General features: G+C 37.6%; 1 protein-coding gene across 1 annotated transcript in view; it reads left to right on the plus strand.

Moving 5' to 3' along the window:
• Nucleotides 1-305: 305 nt before the first annotated feature.
• The window catches only part of slc27a6 (solute carrier family 27 member 6), a 33,685-nt gene continuing 9,952 nt past the window's right edge, over nucleotides 306-24,038 (plus strand). Inside the window, exons 1-6 of the mRNA XM_049468534.1 lie at nucleotides 306-940; nucleotides 4,205-4,414; nucleotides 7,282-7,440; nucleotides 11,062-11,186; nucleotides 17,828-18,022; nucleotides 23,051-23,141. Of these exons, the coding sequence (XP_049324491.1) occupies nucleotides 457-940; nucleotides 4,205-4,414; nucleotides 7,282-7,440; nucleotides 11,062-11,186; nucleotides 17,828-18,022; nucleotides 23,051-23,141 (1,264 nt within the window). The 5' untranslated portion in view covers nucleotides 306-456. The remainder of the gene's footprint in view (nucleotides 941-4,204; nucleotides 4,415-7,281; nucleotides 7,441-11,061; nucleotides 11,187-17,827; nucleotides 18,023-23,050; nucleotides 23,142-24,038) is intronic.

Consider the following 24,038-nt stretch of genomic DNA (forward strand, 5'->3'; position numbering starts at 1 on the left):
TTTGTATTATATGCTTTTTAAAGTCTCTTTTTTTCTTTGCTTTAAATGGACATATATTAACCAGAATTATCATGCTGTGCTTTATTGGGTACATTTGCTGTATTTGTTGCACTGTTTGTACTTGTACGGTTCCGTTTTTCTGTCGGTGAAACTCTCTGTGTCAGTACTGCCTCAACCTACTGAATGACAAGCCCACATCTGAACCACATGGCTCCTTGGATGACACACGCCCACTCTCTGTAAAGCCACGCCCCAGTTCGAGCCTGGTTGTACAACAACCAGTCACGTGACCCCCAGCGCCTTTCATAAATTTACGATAAGGAAAGTAACCTACAGCCCTTATTCAAGGATGCGCGTGCGAGCGTAAAAAGCGTGGGTTTTTATTTTTATGTGAATTGTTTTAGCTTATAAAATTTTTTATCATCCGGGTTGATTAGCACCACCACTGTAGAGAGCATGTTTCTCTCAGTTACCTGGGCGACTGCTCTCCTCACGGGGGTCTTCTCAGCGCTCCTCGCTCAGCGCCTGTGCTTCCCTTACTTTTGGAAAGACCTCTTCTACCTGCTGAAGGTGATCCGCTATGGCGCTCTGCTGGAGTTTTATAAGCGCACCAAGATCGTCACTGTCCTGGACAGGTTCGTGCAGCAGGCGCAGCGAATCCCAGACAAGACTTTTCTAATTTTCGAAGGCGCGACTTACACCTACCGCCAGATAGAGGAGAGGAGCAACAAGGTGGCTCAGGTGTTTGAGCAGCAGGGGACCGTGAGGAAGGGCGACACGGTGGCGATGCTGATGAGCAACGAGCCCGACTTCGTCTCCGTCTGGTTCGGCCTGAGCAAGCTGGGCTGCGCCGTGGCTTTCCTCAACACCAACATCAAATCCAGATCTCTGCTACACTGTTTCAACGCGTGTGGAGCCAAACTGCTGGTGGTTGGGGCAGGTAAACTAAAGCAAAGTGTGCTGTGGGGATTCATTTAGAACTGTTGTAGTTTTAAAAAAATAGAAAGCTAAAAGTATTTTTTTCCCTGGAAGGGAAACTCACAGGCGGTGTGTTTACAATGTGGCGGAAACTACCAGACAGAGCAGGCTGCCATATAGGCTACTCCACCCGACTGCTGCTTCCACTGCTATCAGTGATAACGAATATAGGCTAAAACGTGGCCAAAACACGTTGGGCTGGTTCAGCTTGTTTTGGCTGCTTAAAATGAAGATGATGTGCTCTGACTTCTTTTCATTATTCATCTGATCCCTGTTCCACATTAAATGGTAGTCATAGTATTAGTCTGTAATGTTAATAAAAAAGTTGCACTAACTTTGCGAGTTATTTCTTATAGGCTACTCCTTCTTATCTTGCACAGAGACAACTGAAACTGCAAAAAACACCCAAACATATACTAGTTGTAGAAGGTCACAGTCAAGACGTGCAGTAAAGCTGTATAAGGTTAACATAATATAAACATAGGGTGGCACAAAATACCGTTTCAACATCGTTATCGCAGTATGGGCATTTAGTCACATCACAAGACATTTCAATCTGCTTGATGGAAAATAACAAAAATGCACTGTTCTCATTTTTCATATCTACCAGATTTATATAAATAAAAGGTTACTTTATTTCAGTAATAAAAAAAATATATTATTTAAGATTCTAATTTGGTACTTTTGGCAGTGTGGGCAGTGTGCCAAATCCTGCTGGAAAATGAAATCTCCATGAAAATTTCATTTTCCAGCAGGACGTGGCAGCCAAAAGTACCAATTGGTCTTAAATAATATTCTAATTTTCTGAGACACTGATTTTTGGGTTTTAATTGGCCGTAATTATCAACAATAAACGAAATACGCTTCAAAAATAGATCACTCTGTGTGTAATACATCTATATAATTTGAGTTTCACATTTTGAACTGAATTACTAAAATAAAGTAATTTTTGAGTGATATTCAATTGCACTAGTACTTATATGTACTTATATGCACTAGTACTTATATGTTTGTGTGTACTTGTATAGGGCTACACTTTATTGCTTAGTAAACTATTAGGCTACTGTAACATACCAACTGCAAAGAGCTTTCTAATTAATTTTCTTATGTTAGCGACTGGGTCGGGTTGCTCCTGCACTGGAGTTCCTCCTTATTTCTGTGCTGTATATGTTAGCCCCTATATGTGGCCTCCTGCTTTCCAGGACTTGGCATGCAGCACAGGAAATAGAGTAGGACTCCCTTGAGATGGTGTTATATAACGGGAAGCAGATATCTCTACTAACTTCAGCTTTGTCTGAACGTCCTAATCTAATGGCGTAACATATAATATCAGGAAAACGTGCAACATTGTTAATAAATGAATAATAACAGCTTTTAAAACAACTTTAAGACCATTTGTAAAAGCTTGCCTTTTGCTGCGTGCCGTCAAACCTGTCATTCTGCCCCGTTGTCCATGTGCGTGCCTAATCTGTGCTCAGGTTGCCAGCTAATCAGTGTTCACTCTATGCTGTCGACAAATACAACTTTCATGTATTTTACTTTTTTTTTTTAAGAAAGGACCTTAAAAGTAAAGTACAATGACAACCCACTATTGCATTTTCAGCGACCTCAATTTAGGCGGGAAATAAAAATCCTGGCAACCCACAAGGTAAAGGCACTTAATGAAACAAGCATGGTTCGCAACTGCTGAATAAGCACCAGTATCAGTGCTGATTGTTAAAGCAGTGTCACACATGCGGCTGTGAAGATTTCAATACCTACCACATTGTGGAACTCATTATCGTGGTTTTTAATTTATTTATAAAAATAATACTTGTTCTGTCCCGTTCTGTTTCCCCTTGATATGGGCTATTTGGCAGCTGCGTGCATGAGCTGATCTACAATTTTTAATGTGTACATGTGTTTTTTGTTTTTATAATAATTCAGTTTTCCTAGAGTGCATTATAGTCTGAACATACTATTGAGTGTTACAAAAGTGTAAATAGCGATTAAAACAAAAACAATTCTTATAACATTAATTGGGCTACATTATATGTGCCTGTTTACAGTGATTTAGGACACCAACATATGTCCTTCCTGGACTTACCTGCTGTATTATTTAGGCAGTTTAAGTACAAGTATATATGCTGTGGTAGCACATTTTCACATGGTAGCACAAATCATTATTGCTATATAAATGCTATATATGGCTATATATATAGCATGTAGGTTCTCACCCACCGTGCCCAGGTCACTAAGAGAGCTTCTATTTCTTGTGTACTTTAAGAGCACATGGTGTAAGCCGCCGTCAACCTGCTTAACCTATTAAACACATACTATAAGGCTTCAGTCTAGCATGACCCGTAAGTGCCCTGGAAAGCAACACCTGTTTTCTCTTGTCTTTCGTAAGTAGCTGTCTCTGCTGCTGACTTATGGAAGGAGATCATATAGAATGGTGGGCAACAGGATTATTGGCCGTTCATACAATGGAATAATCTATTTTACTGAATAGATGCAAAAAATGGTTTGCTTCTGACATGTTTAAGATTAAATTTGTAAAGCACAATAGTGAACCACCACTATTGTGTAAAAGTACACTATAGAGGCAGTTATACGCTTTTCAAAGCATTTTGCAGCCAAGCAGGAATGTTGATTTTCCTTTCTAACAATCCTACGAGCATTTCCTTTGGAAAGTGTTCTTAGTGTTCCAGGCCTCTTCTCGCTTTTTTTGAGTTTCAGTCTGTTAATGTTGGCAGAAACTGTATAAAAAATGATTGAGTCAGTGGAAAGCATGATATCGAGTAAAGGGGAAAAATAAAAAGGATGATGCCTTACTAAGAGTAGTACCACAATAGGTGTCTTAAAACATTTAATTAATAAGCTGTGTATAACCCATTTATTCTATGTATTCTATAACCCTTTTTTCTCATCAAACAATAACCTTACACTTCAGTGCTGTCAGGCACACCTTCACAATCAATGTAAAAAGATTTTATAACAGCTTGTTTTGGAGCATTTCTATTGGTTAGTTCATCATGAGATTCGCTAAAAAGCAGTGTAGGAACAACTGCCACATACATATTATGTCAAAAGGAAAAAACAACAAAAACAAGGATACATGTTTTTTTACAACATTATAATAAATAAATAAAAGTTATCTGTAGAGCCATACACTCAACCAATTAGGAGCCTTTATTTGTAAGAGTACATCTTGTTGGGAAATTTATAGATTCTTGTTCTCTTCCAGACCTGTTGGACACCCTACAGGACATCCTGCCCAATCTTCATGAGGACAATATCTCGGTATGGGCAATGAAGAATGAGATCTCCCATCCTGGTGTACACTCTCTACTAGATAAGCTAGAGAACGCCTCACCTGAGCCCATACCAGCTGAGCGCAGATCTACAGATTCACTGAAGAACGCAACACTTTATATCTTCACTTCAGGAACCACTGGTATGTAATGATATTACCAAATAAACCAATATTTTTAGTCTTTTTAGAGCAATCTGCTTGCTGTGTGGGATGAACTATGGAAATGCACTTGATATTTTAAATTGGCAACCAATTGTTTACTGGTTCAGTCTCTTCCTATTCTGTGCTAAATATTAGAAAAAGTACAGAACTTAATTTAGCGCAGCGAAATTTAGACGCATCAGAAACACTACAAACACCTGCTAGTGACAGAGTGCTAGCACACAGCAAATTGAGCAAAGTTAAATTTCTGGGGTTAATAAAAGTCAGTCTGACTATTGCCAGAGTTTATCTAACACTGGACAGAGTCTCAACTGTTGGGTTTTACTCTCAGTCTGCAAAAGGACTGTGTTAACACTCGTCTCCTCCACCCCTTGCCTCACTTTTTCCTCATTGGTTGATTTTCTCCTCAAGTTTAAGATCATAGACCTCATAAACTGGAAAAAGTAAATGGTGATGTGCTTGGAGTATCTTTACTCCATTTGTTTGCGACACCCCTGACCTATCCTCTGTTTCCCTTTTATATACACATTGATTTGGGGGTATGTTCTGACGTGATGGGCAAACAGTGTTGAAGTTGAACTCTTTGATTTGCAGCATCCCAGCACCAAAAAAGGAGAGCCTGTGAAAGATCCCTGACAATATTTAACCCTGAACCTGAGCTGTATGTCCAGCAACATGTCTGATTTTTTACACTGTTTGTTTAGTAAACAGAATAAGCGGACATCTTTTGCATTCTTGGGAAACAGCACAGTGTCCGCTTGTCCGAGGGTAGGCCCTACATTCCATGCATGGTCAGCCTCGGTCATGTGATACGAACTACATCTGGAGAAAGAACTCATTCATAAAAGTTGTTCTTACTCCTCAGTCAGTAACTGCGTATGAAGCTTCAACTCGCATGTCCTGTTTCTGAGTGGTGGATATTTATAGGCGTATGTGAGCTCTTGTTGGCAATGATTCCAAGATGCCTGATCACTGCCAGCTCCTGGAACTCGGTCTGGTTATGACAGAAAATACTCCTATCTAAGAAGATTTGTTTACTGTTGACAAGAAGTGAAGCTTCTTCTACATATAAGGCACATTTTAGGACATAATGTGGGGCTGTTTAAGTCCAAATATTTTCAGCTCAAAATATTGATTTTTGAATTCAATTCCACATTCCCCATTATCTCTGGAGGAATCACTCATTTGTATATCTCTTTATTCTTTATCTCTCCCTGTTCTCACATTAAGATAATAAACCAGTGATGTTTTTTGTCCAATATTCTGGCTTTAAACGTTGTATTTCAACTCAAAATCCAAAGATTGGACAACTAAAGGTTGGACCTGATTTGGGCGATGATATGTCAGTAATACAGAACATTAACAATAGCTAACAAGCTAACAGCTGATACCCCAGCAGAGACTGATATTATTAGCTAATGGGCTAACCGCTAACACCCCAGCACAGACCGATAGCGTTAGTTAACCCGAGCACAGATTGATATTATTGGATAACGATAATGTTAGCTTATGGACTAACTGCTAACACCCCAGCACAGACTGATATTATTAGATAACGATAACATTAGCTAACGGGCTACCCGCTAACACCCCAGCACAGACCGATAGCATTAGCTAACCTGATAACAGACTGATATTAGTAGAGAACGATAACGTTAGCTAACTGAAGCGATTGTAGCTGTGTTAGCTAGAATTTAGACTAGCACCCACTTGCTTTCCTGTGTTTTACTATATAAAAAAAAGTCCTTATGTTCTCTGAGCTCCTCTTCTGTGGAAAACGCTCATATTTCCACCCTGCCAAGAAAGCACTAGGGCTAGTATAACTATGCTGCAGTTATATTATGGCATTTTTTGATGAATATTCCATTTTAAAGCTGAATTTCTGTAAAGCTGTATTGTTTTTGATGTCCTGAATTGACAAAGAATGTCTCTTGGAAACTCAAGACTTTGGGACGACGTGAATCTAATAATAAGATGCAAGAAGCTACAATAGAACATTGTATACACTGGCCTAGCAGGTCTTACAGTGGTTTCAGATTTTCTGACTCTTTGCAGTTGTTTCAGATATTTCTATTTTTTTGCTGAGTGTTCAGTAAGGTTGGTGGAGTTTTGAATAATTTAAAACCCAAATGTAAAGAGTCTTAATTTAGAGAGAGTCTCTCCCATAACCATGGTTCATATCTAAAGAATAGCCTATTAAAGTTTAGTTTTGGTTCCTAAGCAGTCTAGTAGCTTCTGCAGTCCTTTGTTAGTTAGCTATCCATTACAGCCTGTACGTTTGATTGATTTCTGCACTTTAGATCGATTTATGGTTAAATACAAACCTATTTTTTGTTTGTAAAAAGTTCATGTTCATGTTCACGAACTGATATTAAAGTGGTAGTGTCTATATGATTTTCCAGACTGACATTGTACTCATTTACTAACAAACCATGTGTGACTCTCATCAGGCACTTTGCATGTGATGGTAAGCATGCACATACTGATTTTAGGCTATTTAGAATTGCTTCTATAGATGAATAGAAGCAACACACCATTGAATGTATGGTCATTTTTAATCTGGAAAGGGAATTCTATGGATGGATTTTTCTGAGAAGGTTCTGCATAATTAAGTGTTGAGAGATAAAAATCGTTTTGACAGTTTTAATGTGAACCGGAACATTGTAGAGAAACTTTCTGACCTTCTGATATGGGTATTTGTATCAATATTGCAAAGCAGTACCCTAATAAAAATGAACCTACTTTAATCTGGTCCTATCATAATGAATCTTATTCTATGAATGTTTTTTAGTAGTTTTTTGGTGTTATGGTGTTCTTTACCAATGGATTTTCTTTTTTTTTTGTAGGTTTACCCAAGGCTGCAGTGATCACTCATCTGCAATCTCTAAAGGCAGCAGGTGGGTTCTGGGCATACGGCGGCAAATCGGAGGACGTGATCTACACCCCACTGCCTCTCTACCACAGTGCAGCCTCTCTCGTTGGCATCGGGGGCACCATAGAGTTGGGTAATGCTCTTTTCTAATGGCACATTAGTGGGTGCTATTCATACCACATCCATTACTTTGTGTAGGAACCTTTTTAGGGCAAGACAATCAACAGGGCTTATACAGAAGGCAGAATCCAGATGCTGTTCAAGCTATTTTTGGGTTTAGGTAAGCTGCAGGCCTTTAGTGCTGTTGGAGAAGTCTTCTGGAGCTCTAGTTTATACATTAGATCAGAGTTAGGCTGTATTGCTTGTTGACTTGTTTAGAATAAGTGAAATAATGAATAATTTAATAATGAGGATAACCCTTTAGTATGCTATTAGATTCTACCTTTGTGTAAAAGGCTGTCCCTCTTTTTTACCACCATTTTTCTGCTGTGTTTCTGAGCCAGGGGGCTAGCAGAGAGTTTTTTGGGTTATTTGTTGGATGGAGATTGTATGTATGTGTGTGTAATATGTGTTTGTTTGGGTGATGACAGTTTCAGTGGTGGGACCCACTCTCCTGGTGTTAGGGTAGAGGGTGAATGAGAGCTTTGCTGGTGGAGCCACTATCATATGAGAGAATTTCTGCTCATTGGTGGTCATTTCATGCCCTTTCTATCTTCAAATGAAGTTGCTAAACAGGCAACAGGGATATAGCCTTGCATTATTGCTCTGCCCTTGGTACTGATACTATATTCTGTATCTTGCAGTTGTTCTTTTGTTGTGACTAGTCAGATGAATACAGTTAATCTTTTCCTCCTGTAAAGCTGCCAGTTTGGAGAGTCATTTTTTAAAAGATAGTGAGTATATGTTTTTACAGACTGACATTATACTGATTGCCTTATGAACCATGTGTGACTCTCATCAGGCACTTTGCATGTGATGGTAAGCATGCACATACTGATTTTAAGCTATTTCGAAGTGCTTATATAGAAAAATAGAAGTGACAAACCATTGAATGTATGGTATTTTTTCATCTGGAAGGGGATTTTTCTATGGATTTTTCTGAGAAGGTTCTGCCTAATTACAGTTTTTGTCATGAAACGGAACATTTTAACTAGGGCTGTCAATGTTATAGCGTTAACACATGCTGTTAATGTGGAATCAGTAATGCATTATTATGTTTTTAACGCAAGTTAATTATGCCACCAAGTTTGACCCCATATTCCGCTGTAATCTGCCCCACATCTTTCCCCCTGCCCAACGCGTGGTCTTGCTCCGGTCATAAGCGAACTCTGGAGCATTTTGCTTGTGGTGAGAACATGATGTCAGGGTTTGTACGGTCATGAAAAAACAGTTTTGGAAAAATAAAAATACCCAGAAGGTTTTGGAAAAGTCATGGAAATTTAGACTACAAATCTTTGTGTATCCGTTTATTGATGTAGAAATCTATTTTAAGCTAAAAATTCATAAGCTCAGAGTTAATTTAGTAATTGAGCCCTAAACAATCTGACACACATTATTATTAAAAATTGTCAGATTCATTTTAGGCCTACTATAATCAATTTCAATTATAGGTTTAGTTGATTTTTGGTTTTATTGTCCATGTTAGCACTGTTTTAAAAATCGTATGGTCATGAAAATTTGCCTTAAAGGCATGGAAAAGTCATGAAAAAATCATGGAAATGTATTGGTTAAAAAGTGTATAGATCCTGTGATGTGGTCTTGATCCGACCCAGCTGTCAAATATAGGATCACCACAGAGCAGCTAGTATTTGGTTGGTGGGTTATTTTCAGCACTGACATCGTGATACTGTGTTAGCAGTGGGTGTTGAGGTACTGGTACTAGTTGGTTGATCAGACAAAGCAGTGCTGCTGGAGTTTATAGACACCTCATTGACACAGCTGGCCTGAGAATGACCCACAACCCCAATAACCACTTACTTAGTGCTGACTCCTGACATGTTGACTGTGTTTATTACCAGTGGAAATGGGTGGCCTGATACTGGAATTGGAAAAACTAAGTGATGCCCTCAGAGGCCAAAATATCATTATTACATTTTTTGTGTGCACCGCAGAGCATGTGTGTTCGTGTCTACTAAGCTATTACTCATTAAGATAATTGAGACAGAAAGCACCATTAATTAAGTGTGCGTGTTGAACTTGGTGTGGCGTGTAATCATCGCATTCTTGTTGAGGGCACCCTTTTCACCTCTGTCTGCCAGTGTGTGTGAATCATCTCCTCTATGAACCCATTTTAGGTACAGGATATATTAGCTGATACTTGTTCCCTGTTCTGGGGAAGTCTGTAAGTAGCCCCAGTGTATAAGGAGATACCATGCCCTCGCTGTGTAATGATTAACAGACTGGTAATCCATACCCTGTTTGCTTTATGTACATAATCTATATTTGTGTCTGGCTGCAAGTAAAACCCAATGGCCGACAGTGAACTCAGCAGCCGAACAGGCCAATGACTGAGTGTGCACTGCAGTTTGTTCTCAGAGTGTTTTCGTTTGTTGTTCTTGTACGTCGCATCCAAATGTATTTATTTATTCAGGCTGCTCATGTGACAGCCAGGACAAGGTTACATTTGATTCCAGCCAATGTAGACACTTTGTCCAGGCAAGACGATGTTCTGAGAAACTCTTTCACCACAGTTAGTGTGGACAAACGCAACAGCTGAAGTAACCCTCTGTGTCAGATCCAGATCTCTGCAAGCCATTCAGTAGAAACCAGATCAGCTTTCTAGAAACAAACAGCAGCTCAGTGAACTGTGCTGCTTCTGATGGCTTCTGAGTCCCTGGCTGTGGTTCTTTAAAACAGTGTGACGTTTTAATTACAAAGGCTGTTATCTGTAAGACTGTCGTGATACCAGGGGTTTGACACATGGAGTGGGACAAAAATCGATATTGTGATTATATCACTGTTTTTTTTCGATCGTGCTGTATTAATATGTGGTGTCAAATATCTATATTTTTATTAAAACATAGGTGCTTTGAACTCCCTAAGACCTGCCCCCAAATTTGACTTACTAAAGTTACTGCTTCATTACTCCACATGTTGCGCTTTTCCACCAGCGTGGAACTGGCACCCTTCTAGTTTGCAAACCTAATTTGCAAAACTGATTTCCACCAACAAAACACCTGTGGGCATATCGGTTTGTACAGGAGCGTCGCCGCTGTGCCGAGCCATATGATGTGACGTTTTAATGGTTCCACTGAAACTGGTGGAAACTTGGGCTGGTTCGATGAAAAGTACCATGGTTTTCATAAGCCTGAAAGGAACTGGTTCAAGAACCAGTTTTTTTTTTTTTTTGGAAAAGTGCAAATGGTGACACTAGTCAAATTAATAAGGTTAACCTGTGGTGAAGAATACTGATTGTCAAATTGTGTAAAAACTGACACAAGTAAATTCATAATAATAATTCCTGGTATTTGCTTATTTAGAAGTATTTTATCCTCTTCAGTAACACAGATGCCATGAAGTAGCATAGAGACTTGTCTTGCTGTATATCGAGTATCTGAGAATCACAGTATTGCAGTATCATTGAAATGGTGGAAAACATATTGTGATAATATTATATTGTTACACACCCTATGTTTCCTGTCCCTACTCCTCACTGTAAAACACCAAATGTATGTTGATTTAAAGATGTATGTTGTCTAAAGTGTTTTCTGCTAATTTACGTTGTATCTCCTTTTCTTTGCGTGTTTGTTTACAGGTGCAACCTGTGTTCTAAAGAAGAAGTTCTCAGCCTCACAGTTCTGGAATGACTGCAGGAAGTTTGACGTTACTATCTTCCAGTACATCGGGGAGCTGTGCCGTTATTTGTGCAATCAGCCCAAGGTAATGGACTGCTTAATGTCTGGCTAACTTTTAACTTTGCTTGTTGAGATTCTAGGTTCCTACCAGAACCTGCACAGAAAGCACAGATTCTAAAGCCTGGACAACTCTGCTTCCGTTGGGTTCCACCTGCCTGCGAATAAGGAAAAAAGTTAATACACCCCTTATTCGTATAGAAAGGTTTTACTATAATACTGAAAGATATGCTGTGTAATGATTTATAAAGTTATGAGGATGAAATTCAATGCAGATTAAGTTCATACATTTGATAACATTATCATAAAGTAACAAATATTCAGTCTCCTTTTTTAACAATACATATCTCATATAGGATATTTATATTAATAATTAAAAATCTTCTGCTCCACCCAAGTGAAAAAAATTGTAAAGAAACAATGTTGGCTTAAGACCAAAACTTTTAGTACAACCATAACACTAGTAATAATCGCATCACAATGAGTGAATTTACATATTCTGACACACAATGCAATCAGATTTCAATCTGACAACCAAGAGACATTTGATTACTAAGTTTAAATGTCTGTGGCTAAAATCTTACCAGGGTCTAGGCTACATTCACAATTCAGATTTTCACCAAATCTGACTCAAGGCTGTTGTTCACACTTCTTTTTAATGTGACTGCAGGCTATATTATTTTAAATAGTTAATGCTCCTAAACTGACACTCATGCACAAAAGATGAATGCTTCATTTGATGTTTCTGTTTCACCTTTGCCTGCTTTACAAGAGCTATCAAGGAGTTCTGTTGGCCCACAGCTGGGCTTAACAGACACTGACAATATGTTCTCATTTGCTGTAAAAGGGTGTGCTGATGATCACGCTGGTTTCTTGGTTTCTTTACATTTAAAAAATATATATTTTTAAATTTATAGAGGGTGTCTCTGCACCCTTTATACGCTGATTGGATGCCCATAAATGACTAGTTTTGATACGTTAATTAAAATAAAGATGGCAAAATGTAAGACACTCTGAAGAGTAATTTTACGTAAGTCTGTGTTCACATAGCAGCTAAACCTGTCCCACATCCGATGCGTCATTTTCAATTCTGATCTCTTTTACATCAAGTGAGGAGATGGTACATGGTTGGATTGGACATAAAGAACGTCCATAATTCAGCATGACATAGCATTAGACCAGCTGCCATGCAATAATAAGAAATGCGTGAGAGATTGATGCGAGGAACATGTTTTTGGTAATGGCTGTTAGGTTGAATTCTCTCTCTGGTCTATTGAAGCAGATCTATCTGGATATTATGTAACATAATGACAATAGTCAGGGTTGTTCTGATGAAACCTGGCACTCTCTTTAGATCCTCATTAACGTCACTTAGTTAATAGGAACGGTCACCCGTTATTTCTCTGCAAGGGCCGACGTGCAGAAAACTGCAAGTGCACAGTGCTGCTGCCACACAGTGCAGTCTTCGGTGGTACAGCACGTCCGTCACATAATGATGCTTCTTCACGGACGCTGTGCTGTGGGTCACTGCCATTCTTCACGGGCGACTGGTAAAAAGAAGCTTTTGTTGGGTGACCCCTGCTTCCCAGGCAATGTCTATCTCACTCTCCAGTGTCATTCTCAGCAAGTGAACAAACTGTCTGAAAGCTCCTTTGTCCCTCAGGCAGAACTGCCAACCTGCCAGTGCTCCGAGGACAGAAAAGCAGCCTTAAGCCCTATTTAAATAAAATGAGTGTTACCTGGAGAGATGCTCTTATTTAGAGGGTACAATATATTAAGATTTTGTCATTTGTCAAGTATTGCCATAAACACATTGCCCTTATTTGTCATCATCATCACTGGCTTTCTATACAGACCACTGACCACTTAAAAATTATGAGTTTCTTTGATTTTACCTAATTGAAAACCCATGGAATATAATCAAGAGAAGGATGGATGATCACAGGAGTGGCATAAAGTTAACCAAAAGCAATGTGTAAGACTGGTGGAGGAGAACATGCCAAGATGCATGAAAACTGATTTTAAAAAAAGGGTTATTCCACCAAATATTGATTTCTGAACTCTTAAAACTTTATGAATATGAACTTGTTTTCTTTGCTTTATTTAAGGTCTGAAAGCTCTGAATATTTTTTTATTGTTATTTCAGCCATTTCTCATTTCCTGCAAATAAATGCTCTAAATGACAATATTTTTATTTGGAATTTTAGAAAAATGTTGTCCGTAGTTTATAGAATAAAATAACAATGTTCATCTTACTCAAACATATACCTATAAATAGTAAAATCAGAGAAACTGATTCAGAAACTGAAGTGGTCTTTAATTTTTTTTCCAGAGATGTCCAGAGATGTATAACATTTCAGGATATTAAAGTTGACATGGTCTAATCCCATCATACCTGACTGGTCTTCCACTCCAAATTTCTCAGTTCCATAACAGTATTTTTACCACCTCATTGTATTGAGACTTTGTGTCCATCTAATCAGCTCCATTAAGCATATAGGAGCACTATAGTGCTGTATCTGTTTCTCTGCATTCTTTATTATTGTTTTTATGCCCTGTTCTTCAGTGGCTAGTAAAAGTGGATCCGACCCAGCAGTGCTGCTGGAGTTTTTAAACACTCTGTCCACTCACTGTCTGTTCTATTAAACAATGCTACTTAGATACTCCACCATGTAGATTTAAAGTCAGAAACAGAAGCTCATCTGAGTAAGTGTATGTAGCAGGACTACAATAAGTGGGTGTGCACTTTCGCTCCCTATTTATTTCTAATGGGAAAAATATCAGAAAAAAAGCGTGCTTTTGAACAAAACTTTGTATACACATGCGCATCACACAAAATCAGACCAAACAATCTGGAGCTGGGTGAAAAACCGAAAGGAAAATTAGACGGAAAAAATTACTTTGCAATGTGCATCCATAATAAACTTTTAATACAGGTTATTACTTTTCAAGTTATTTTCCTGTTTTATTAAACATTGGTGTATTTAATTTGCTTTGCTTCCTATTGCATTAGCATGCAACAAATGAAAATATTCAACAGTGCCGATTTCCATCTGTATGGCAGGGAAGTGATCTTGCTTGGGCTGTTTCTGACATCTCCATTGCCTACTGACTTAAAGCAGAAACTGTTTCTCATTGTGGAGACTGGCGTGGCCCTCAGTGGAATGTATGCACACTAATCGAGAAAAAGCATGTAAACAAGCTGGGTGTTGCACATAGAGCCGCTGTGTTAACCTTTCCGTGTACTGCAGTGACTGACTGCCTTTGTTAACCCACTCATAGCCTGCAGAGTGACTGAGTGCAGCCTGCTGAGTGAGTGAAGTATCTTGTACATTGTTATTCTACCAAAACCTGGAGAACCTGGTCTGCTGGCACAGTAAAGAAAAATTAGATGTGATACACATTTATAGATAATGTATGTTGTCGCTGTCCAATGACAAACAAGTATCCCCAATACAGCAACTTTACAGAAGAGAGAAAAAACCTTCTAAATGTTCAATGGAAGTCATAGTAAAACTAGTTTATTTCAGATCATTTTTAAGTATTTGTATTGGTCTGTTCACCAAGAAATTTTGGCAAAAGTAAGAGACAGTTTGTCTGTTCAAATTATGTAGTAAACAAAAAATCTGAAAATGGAGATACCTGTTTTTCATTGGACAGCAACAATATACACTTAATCTAAGATTGTATTTAGCTAGGCCAATTGTCGCACCCATTCAGCTGCTACTACTCAGCTGTATATTCCCCATAACTACTAGTGATGCCCCAGCACAAGGAGTGTGAAGACTAGCACGTCTGCTCCGACTGCTGCAGCATTGCAGATTAGCATCACAGCACGCTCTGAGGAAAGCAATTCGGTTCCAATACATCAGCTCACAGACGCCTTGTGCTGGTCGACATCACCCTTTAGAGTGATGAGAGGAAAGAGAGCCATCTACCCACCCAGAGAGAGCAAGGCCAATTATGCTCCGGCAGCTGATGGCAAGCTGCATGACTAGGATTCGAACTAGCAATCTCCTGATCATATTGGCTGCGCTTTAGACCGCTGGACTGCTTTGTACAACCTTTCTTAACGCTAAACTCCAGTGCACTGTTCCAGCATGACAGATCTTGTCCACATGCTGCTGCTTTCTCGCGAGCTTACCTTTAAAGACACTGACGCCATGCAATAGCCAAACGCATTGCCAGAACTATTACCAATTTAAATGTATGGGATGCTATTGGATGTGCTCTTCAGCACTCAAGCCCTACCACAAAATCTGCAGAAACTGTTTCAACTAGTGTTGTAGTACTCAAGTCCGGTCTCGGAGACCAACGAGCTAGCTTACCTCAGTGACGAGCTAGCTAAAATACTAATGTTACCAGGGAGAGAACTACTGCTAGGTAATCTTAGCGACAAGCTAAATTACACACTAATGTTACCGAAAGAGAACTAAAGCTAGCAACTAGCTAACCTTAGCAACAAGCAAGCTAAAATACTAATGGTACCGGGGAGATAACTACCATTAATGATGAGCTAGCTAACCTTAGCAAAAAGCTAGCTAAAATACTAATGTTACCTGGGATAGTACTAAAGCTAGTGATAAGCTAGATAACCTTAGCAACGAGCTAAATTACACACTAATGTTACCGGGAAGTGAACTGCATCTAGCGAAGAACTAGCTAAGCTTAGTGACAAGCTAGCTAAGCTTAGCAACGAGCTAGCTAAAATACTAATGTTACAGGGGAGAGAACTCTCATTAGAGACGAGCTAGCTAACCTTAATGATGAGCTGTTTGAGGGCAAAATGTGATTGTTTTTTTTTACATTTTCAAATAAAAATGAATGGAATTTGAATTTTTATTTTTATATTATAATCTGGTCTGTGTTGGTCTCAGTTTTTCCCGGTCTTGGTCTTGACTCGGACTCAGCTCTAGTGGTCTTGACTACAACTGTACAGTTTTAACTGTATTCAATATATTGGATGGATATAAATATTACTGTTATAAAACAAGCAAATTATGTGATTGGATCTTATCAGTTGGTTGGAAAGCAGTGTCACTAGCAATATGCTATTAGCAGTTTTTACCCTTTGAATTCTAATGGATTATAAAAAAGGGTCTGTAAATCCTTGGCAGTGTGGCTTTATTGGGTCATATCCAGAATTCATGTTCGGAACAGTCAGAGGTAAACACACAGACAGGCAGAAACAGTGCAGACAAATCCATTACAAAAAAATAAAAAAGGACAAGGGTCACAAACAAGTTAAAATAAACAGTCAAGACTATCAAATGCTATACAACAAACATATAGTGGCTTGAAAAAGTTTTCATACCCCTTGAACTTTTTCACATTTTGTCACCATTTTGTCACCACAATTGTAACTGTGAAGTGGAACGAAAATGATTTTCAAGATTTTAATCAAATAAAAATCAGAAAAGTATGATGTGACCCTTTACTCTAAATATAATTATGTGCAATCAATTGCTTATAAAAGTCACTTAATTGGTTAATAGAGCCCAGCTGTGTGTAATTTAGTCTCAGTATAAATATAAACACCTGTTCTGTGAAGACATCAGTGATATCGAACAATTACCATTTTATAATAATTAAACTATAAAATATATAGTAATAATTTGGCTTTGGTTTGGGTTTTAAAACCTAGCTAGAGCACCCCCAAGTGGTTGAAAGTTTTGTTCTGCTGTCTCTGTAAATCCATATGAATAAAAGAGAAGATTTGTCTCTCTATTAGGTAGCAGTGAGCGGTAAACTGTCGTGACCTGTTACTGTCAAAAATGGCAAAAAAAACTTTTAGCAGTAAATTCTCTGTTTTCTCTGTTGGCTAGCTATGGTGATATTGCTACGCTAAGCCTTATTTATCTCTATGGGCCTCAGCAGCACATGTCTGCAGCAATTCTGTACAGAGTGGTAAGATGACAAATGACCAAATAGCCTATGTATTTCCACTCTGCTCAACATTCACAATCAGTTTCTGAATCAGTTTCTCGGATTTTGCTATTTATAATTATATGTTTGAGTTAAACGAACATTGTTGTTTTATTCTAGGAACTGTGGACAACATTTCTCCCAAATTTCAAATACAAATATTGTCATTTAGCGCATTTATTTGCAGGAAATGGGAAATGGCTGAAATAACAATAAAAAAATATTCAGAGCTTTCAGACCTCAAATACAGCAAAGAAAACAAGTTCATATTCATAAAGTTTTAAGAGTTTAAAAATCGATATGTGGTGGAATAACTCTGTTTTTTAATCACAGTTTTCATGCATCTTGGCATGTTCTCCTCCACCAATCTTACACACTGCTTTTGGATAACTTTATGCCACTCCTGTTGCAAACATTTAAGCAGTTCAACTTAGTTTGATGGCTTGTGATCATCTATCTTCCTCTTGATTATATTCCTGGGGTTTTCAATTTGGTAAATCAAAGAAACTCATCATTTTAAAGTGGTCTCTTATATAAAATATATCTAATTTGTTGCATATAGTTAGTTAAACTTTTTAAGATCTGCTGCTTCTGAAAGAATCTGGAAACTCTGAAATCTGAAAACCAATGGACCTACAGAAATGGTTTGAAATAAAGGACATCTTTTGGCATGGATTTGTATAATACATTTATTATAATAAATATTAAGATATAAGTGTTTATGTTTAATTGTGTGTTTACCAGGGGGAGAACGAGAAGGATCATAAAGTTTATATGGGTGTAGGGAACGGCCTTAGGCAGGACGTGTGGAAGGAGTTTCACCAGCGCTTTGGGGAGATCCGGATGTGTGAACTGTACGGGTCCACTGAGGGAAACCTCTGCTTCATGAACCACATTGGCAAGATAGGAGCAGTTGGTCGATCCAACTTCTTCTACAAGGTGAGTCCAGACTTCGCCCCCTTTATTTATATATACATTTTAGGGTTACCAGTGTTCTTCTTGCAAAACTGATTGCACTTTTGTATAAAGTACAAAAGTACAATCAGTCAGTCCTGGTCAAAGACTACCATCACTAGAACACAGACAGACATTTTAAATATTTATCTTAGTCCTTTCATTCAACTATGAATCATAAGTTTTATTCTGTGGTAAATTAATAAAGGAAAAAGACTCCATTTGAATAGATAGATAGATAGATAAGTATCTATCTATCTATCTATCTATCTATCTATCTATCTATCTATCTATCTATCTATCTATCTATCTATCTATCTATCTATCTATCTATCTATCTATCTATCTATCTATCTATCTATCTATCTATCTATCTATCTATCTATTCAAATGGAGTCTTTTTCCTTAGAAACTGTCCCTAAATAAGTCATCTACATTTAACCAAAGCTTAATCTAACTAAATTCTGTAAATGTTCAGTATAAAATCCATCAGAGCATTTATTTTGTTATGTAAAAGCACAGATTTTACACCTTGAGTAAATAATTAATATCTTCCTTATATACCTCTTACAGATTTATTTTGCTTTTGGCTTTTTTTGTCATACTTAATTTTTTCAGATTATCAAACAAACTTTAATATCAAACAAATATAACCTGAGTATATATAAAAACACTTTATAAATGATTATTTCATTTATTAAGGAAAGAAAACTGTTCAAAACAATCTAGGCCTTTGTCAAAAAGTTTTTTTTCCCCTCCATTAATTAACTGTTATTAATCACACTTTTTGGAAAGCTGAGTATAATTTTACTACTAACCACAACCAGTTCTGATTACTGCCAGACCTGTAGAATCAATAAATAGTTTAAATAGAATCTGTCTGACAACATGAAGCAGGATAAAATATCTCAAAAAGCAACACATTATGCTCTGATCTAAAGAAATTGAAGAACAGATAAAAAAACACAAAGTCATTTATCAGTCTGAAAAAAGGTTACAAATTTATTTCTAAGGCTTTGGGACTCCAACGGAATCTTCCCAGAAGTGGCCAACCTCATCAAGGAGGTCACAAAAGAGCCTAGAACAAATTTAAATAACAGCAAGTCTCGTTTGCCTCCGTTAACGTCAGTGTTAATGATTCAATAATAAGAAAGAGACTGGTTGAATTTTTTTTCTATGGGAGAGTTCCAAGGCAGAAAACACTGCTGATCAAAAAGAATACAACGGTCCATCTCACATTTACCAAAAAACATCTTGATGATCCCCAGGGCGTTGGGTAAATTTTCTGTGGACTGAAGTGACAAAAGTGGAACTTTTTGGAAGGTGTATCCCGTTACATCTGGTGTAAAAACAACACATGAATTCAGAAAAAGATCATCCTACTGAACATAAAACATGGTGGTGGTAGTGTGATGGTCTGGGGCTGCTTTGCTGCTTTAGGGTCTGGACAACTTGCTGTAATAGACGGAACCAGAAATTCTGCTGTTTACCAGACAATCCCGAAGGAGGGTATCCGATCATCTATTCGTGACCTCAAGCTCAGGTGTACTTGGGTTCTGCAGCAGGACAATGATCCAAAGCAAACCAAAAAGTCCATATCTGATTGGCTTAAAAAATGGAGTGGCCTGATCAAGTCTGATTAAGATGCTGTAGCATGATCTTAAACAGGCTGTTCAATGCTAAATTATAACAATTCTGTAAAGAAGAGTGGAACAATATTCCTCCACAGAGATGTGAAAGACTGATTGCCAGTTATCTGTAAAGATTGATTGCAGTTGTTGCTACTAAGGGTGGCACAACCAAGTTATTAGGTTTAGGGGCAAACAATTTTTCACACAGGGCTAGATTGGTTTGAATAGTTATTTTTATTTACTTTAATAAATACAATTATCATTTTAAAAAGTCCCTTTTTGTATTTACTTAGGTTATCATTGTCTAATATTAAAGTTTGTTTGATAATTGGAAAAATATCAATGTGACAAAAAGGCAAAAGCGAAAGAAATCTTTATGGGGCAAATACTTTTATTCCCTTTTTTTGTGAATGTGAATTTTATATAAAAATAGTGCAGTAGTAAGAAAGATAATCTGGTTCAAGCATTATAAAATTGTTGTGAATTTAATTACTAATTGCATTTGCATCAATTTAGCAGTCTTTTTGTAATGGCTGTTACACCCAGCCCCTCAGTCTGCCCAGGCTTCACACAGTGTAACAACATCAGACAGACATGTCTCAGCTGATCTACTTCAGTGGAGGTAAATGGAAAGTCATGTAATTTTGACCTTTGGCTGAACCTCATTTTAAAAGAGTGTTGTCTTTCCATGTCTGTATGTGGTTGTTTATAATTAAAGATAGGAATTTTAATTGACTGCAAAACACTGCACAATTTCTCCTGGAGAAACTGGCCTTTTGCCATTACAAACACAAACAGCTCCATGCCAACTTACCCATTTCCTTACCCTGTAAATGTGCCTGAGCCAAATAGATATACTGTATACAGTATACTGTGTATAATGAATGAAGAGGGAGGACCTCGTCCAGTTGCTGGTCTGGGGAATGTTTAGGGTCCAAAGATCAGATATCTTCTTGGAAATTTGCCACTGATTCCATAAGGTGAATTCCCATTCTGGGATACACTCCAGACACAAGAACATTACCATTTTAAGAAATGCAGGCATGGCACAGACTTTCAGATTCATATTACATTTTTCTTACTGTTTGATATAATGTGAATCTGGCAGTTAGTCATTTTTACCTTGCAGCATTATTTCATGAAAATGGACCCAGTAGAGAAATGCTGTTTTGAAAGGCATGTAAATTTTATATACCGGTACATTTGTGTAGGTTAGCAAAATCATCTATGTAAAACATTATAAAATTATAATAAATTGTCATATTTCGTTTACATCAATTTAACGACCTTTTTTTTGGAACATTTGTACAATTAAGCTCTTTAGCCTGTTAAGATTAACTCCAGGCTTCACACAGTGTAAAGCCCAACTCCAGTACAAAACTGAAAAGGCAAAAAATCAGACACGGGTTGATCGATATGGACCTACATCAATATCACAATATTTAAGGGTATTTTTGTGATAACAATTTTCTTTGAGATATGAAAAAACACAGAAAATATTTTATTAATTTCAAGATTTTTCTACTGTCAGAAAAATAAATGTTAAAAGTTTTATGTTGTTTGCCATCAGCTGCCGAAGCCCTGAGAGAGCACAATTGACCTTTCTCTCTCTGGGTGGGTAGATGGCGCTCTTTCTCCTCATCTCTCCAAAGCGTGATGTTGCCCAGCACAAGGCATCTGTGAGCTAATGTATCACTAGTAATATGGGAGTCTAATGAGTGGGTTGGGAAATTGGCCTTGTAAATTGGGGAGAAAAAAAAATAATAATAATAATTATTAAAATAAAGGTTTTATTTACAAAGTCTGACAATTATACAAAAATACCCTTGCAGCTTTACAATGAATATTAGACTGCCTTCAAGACATAATACTGCTGTTATTACAATATTACTGTAAAGGACCATTTCAAGGCATTTGGGAGCTCCAAACAAAATTGACCCAACCACTAGTCTGTTTATATAATGCACAGAATTATTGTTATAAGTTATTCCTTCCCCCCATTGCTGAAGTTTCATATTTTGCCGGCTGCAGGAATCATGAACCTGGCTACTGTCAGCAGCTAGTGGGAGGAGCCCCCTTTAATGGGGATTCCGATAACAGTGTTGTTGTGCTTTCCTGCACAGAAGGGGCAGCCTCACACTTTGTTGTTGCATTCAGTTCATAACCAGATGTTGTCTGGGGGCCCCAGGCCATCTCGGGGCCCAAGGCAATTGATTGGTTTGCTTGCCTTGTTGCAACGGGCCTGTATCTGTATCGTGATACGCTGTGTACGGTTTGATATGACCTCTATATCACACACAAACGTGTATCAACTGGTTTACCACAGTAGAGGTAAATGAAAAGTCATGGAACCTTTGGCTGTTTTCCATGTCTGATGTCTGTATCAGTTCATAAGACAAGAATTTTAATTGGCTGCATAGCATTGCACAATTTCACCTGGGAAAACTGGCCTTTTGCCAATATGAACACAAACAGTTCCATGGCAAAAATATTTCCTTATACTTTTTGATATATTGTGCATCTTTACATTTTAACAACAGTTGTTCTTTACATAAATGGACCAAAAGAAATGTGTCAGAATTACTAAAATGAATGAAATATCTTTACATTGACTTCCAGTGAAAACGAAGAAAGGGGAGACAAGTTATTTTCTGAAATCTATTATATTCTGTATTTAAGATATTTCAATAATACAGCTACATTATCTTTGATATCTTCATTAGACCTTTAACGTTGGTATATTATTGATAGTGATAATGAAACTGTGGTATAATCACAAAAATACACTGGAGGTTTGTGATATCACATTTAATATTGCCACTGCTGTGCTGATCTATAATAGAGAGTGAGATTAATTATCTATATAAATGGATGTAAAGTGATTTCTTTCCATCTGGGAGCTGTTTCTTTTTCCCTCACTTTTTCACCAGTTTCATCTCAAATGAAGTTGACTCTCTATTTGAACTCTGTGAAACTGGAGGCTGGTTGCAACACTGAGTATAGTATGGCCCAATCTCTGTTGAGATTACATTCTTATCATGTAAACAGACGTTCAACATCTGTTTGCTCACTCTACACTTTCTGGCTCTGCATGGCTTCTGTGCAGACATTTCTGACCCACAGGCCAAACTCTGCTTTCTTTTCCCAACATGATACCTCATATTTAATCTGATTTAGTTAAAAAATATCCCATTCTCATTTTTCCTAGTTCTGAATGTGTACTGTATTTAAGTGGCAGTACCAGTGCACACAATAGCACACTATATTTTGTGATTTATAAGATATAGATATATATATAAGATATATAGGTATATATATAAGATATATATACCTCATTTCTCTGTACTAATATTTCTGCTTCTTTTTGTGCTTTGTGTTTCAGCTTCTGTTTAAGTATGATCTGGTGAAATATGACCTGCTGAGAGAAGAGCTTGTGAGAGATGAACAGGGTTTCTGTCAGCGGGTTAAAAAAGGTATTCAAATCTTTTAACAAATCTTTTTAACATTTAAATATTTTCCCTTTTTAAACACACCAGTATCTGCCCAATAAAACCAATATTGACCAACACAGTTCTACACAGGGGCACTGAAACTGAGAACGTAGAAGATACTGGGGAAAAAATAGTCTGATGCAAAATGATTGGTGTGGGGCAGTGGATAACACCTCTATGTGCCAGGGTGCTGACTAATACATTGTGTGGGAGACTGCGGTTTAATGCCCAGCCTGGGTGACTTAATGCTGCACTACACCATTAACAGTCCTTGGGCAAGACTCTTAACGCTACATTGGCTCATGTCTGGGTTAGGAATAGGAGTAATCTCGTAAATGGCCCTGGATCAGAGTGTCAGCTAAATACCATAAATGTAAATGTAAAATTTCTGTGTTTATTCCCATGACTGGAATTAAGTCCTGGACTACACACATTCTGAATTGAGATTTCCCACAGAAAGGAGAATGAAATTCAGGCTTAGCTTACTTTTCTTCTTGATGTTACTTAAAAATGTTACTTAAAAATGTAACTTAAAAAAGGGAAAGAAAAAAAATACCTTATATATATTTGAGTAAATCCGAGACCTGTTTTCTTTAAATTTAATATTGAAGACATTAAAGTTGTGCAGGAGCACATGCTGTATTATTTTGTACATAAAAAGTGTAACACAAACCAGAATATTTTTTATACTTTAGATTTTTTTGAGGACAAATCTGCACACTCTTGGTATTTTAATCTCAGTGGCTTCATGAAGGAGAGTCACCTGGAATAGTTTTCTCAGTAGCCTGAAAGAGTTCCTAGAGGTGCTGAACAATAGTTGCTGCTTTTCCTTCACACTGTGAATCTCCAGCTCATCCCAAACCAACTCAAATCACCATC

The sequence above is a fragment of the Astyanax mexicanus genome, chromosome 20 (genome assembly GCF_023375975.1).
Source record: "Astyanax mexicanus isolate ESR-SI-001 chromosome 20, AstMex3_surface, whole genome shotgun sequence".
Taxonomy (NCBI): domain Eukaryota; kingdom Metazoa; phylum Chordata; class Actinopteri; order Characiformes; family Acestrorhamphidae; genus Astyanax; species Astyanax mexicanus.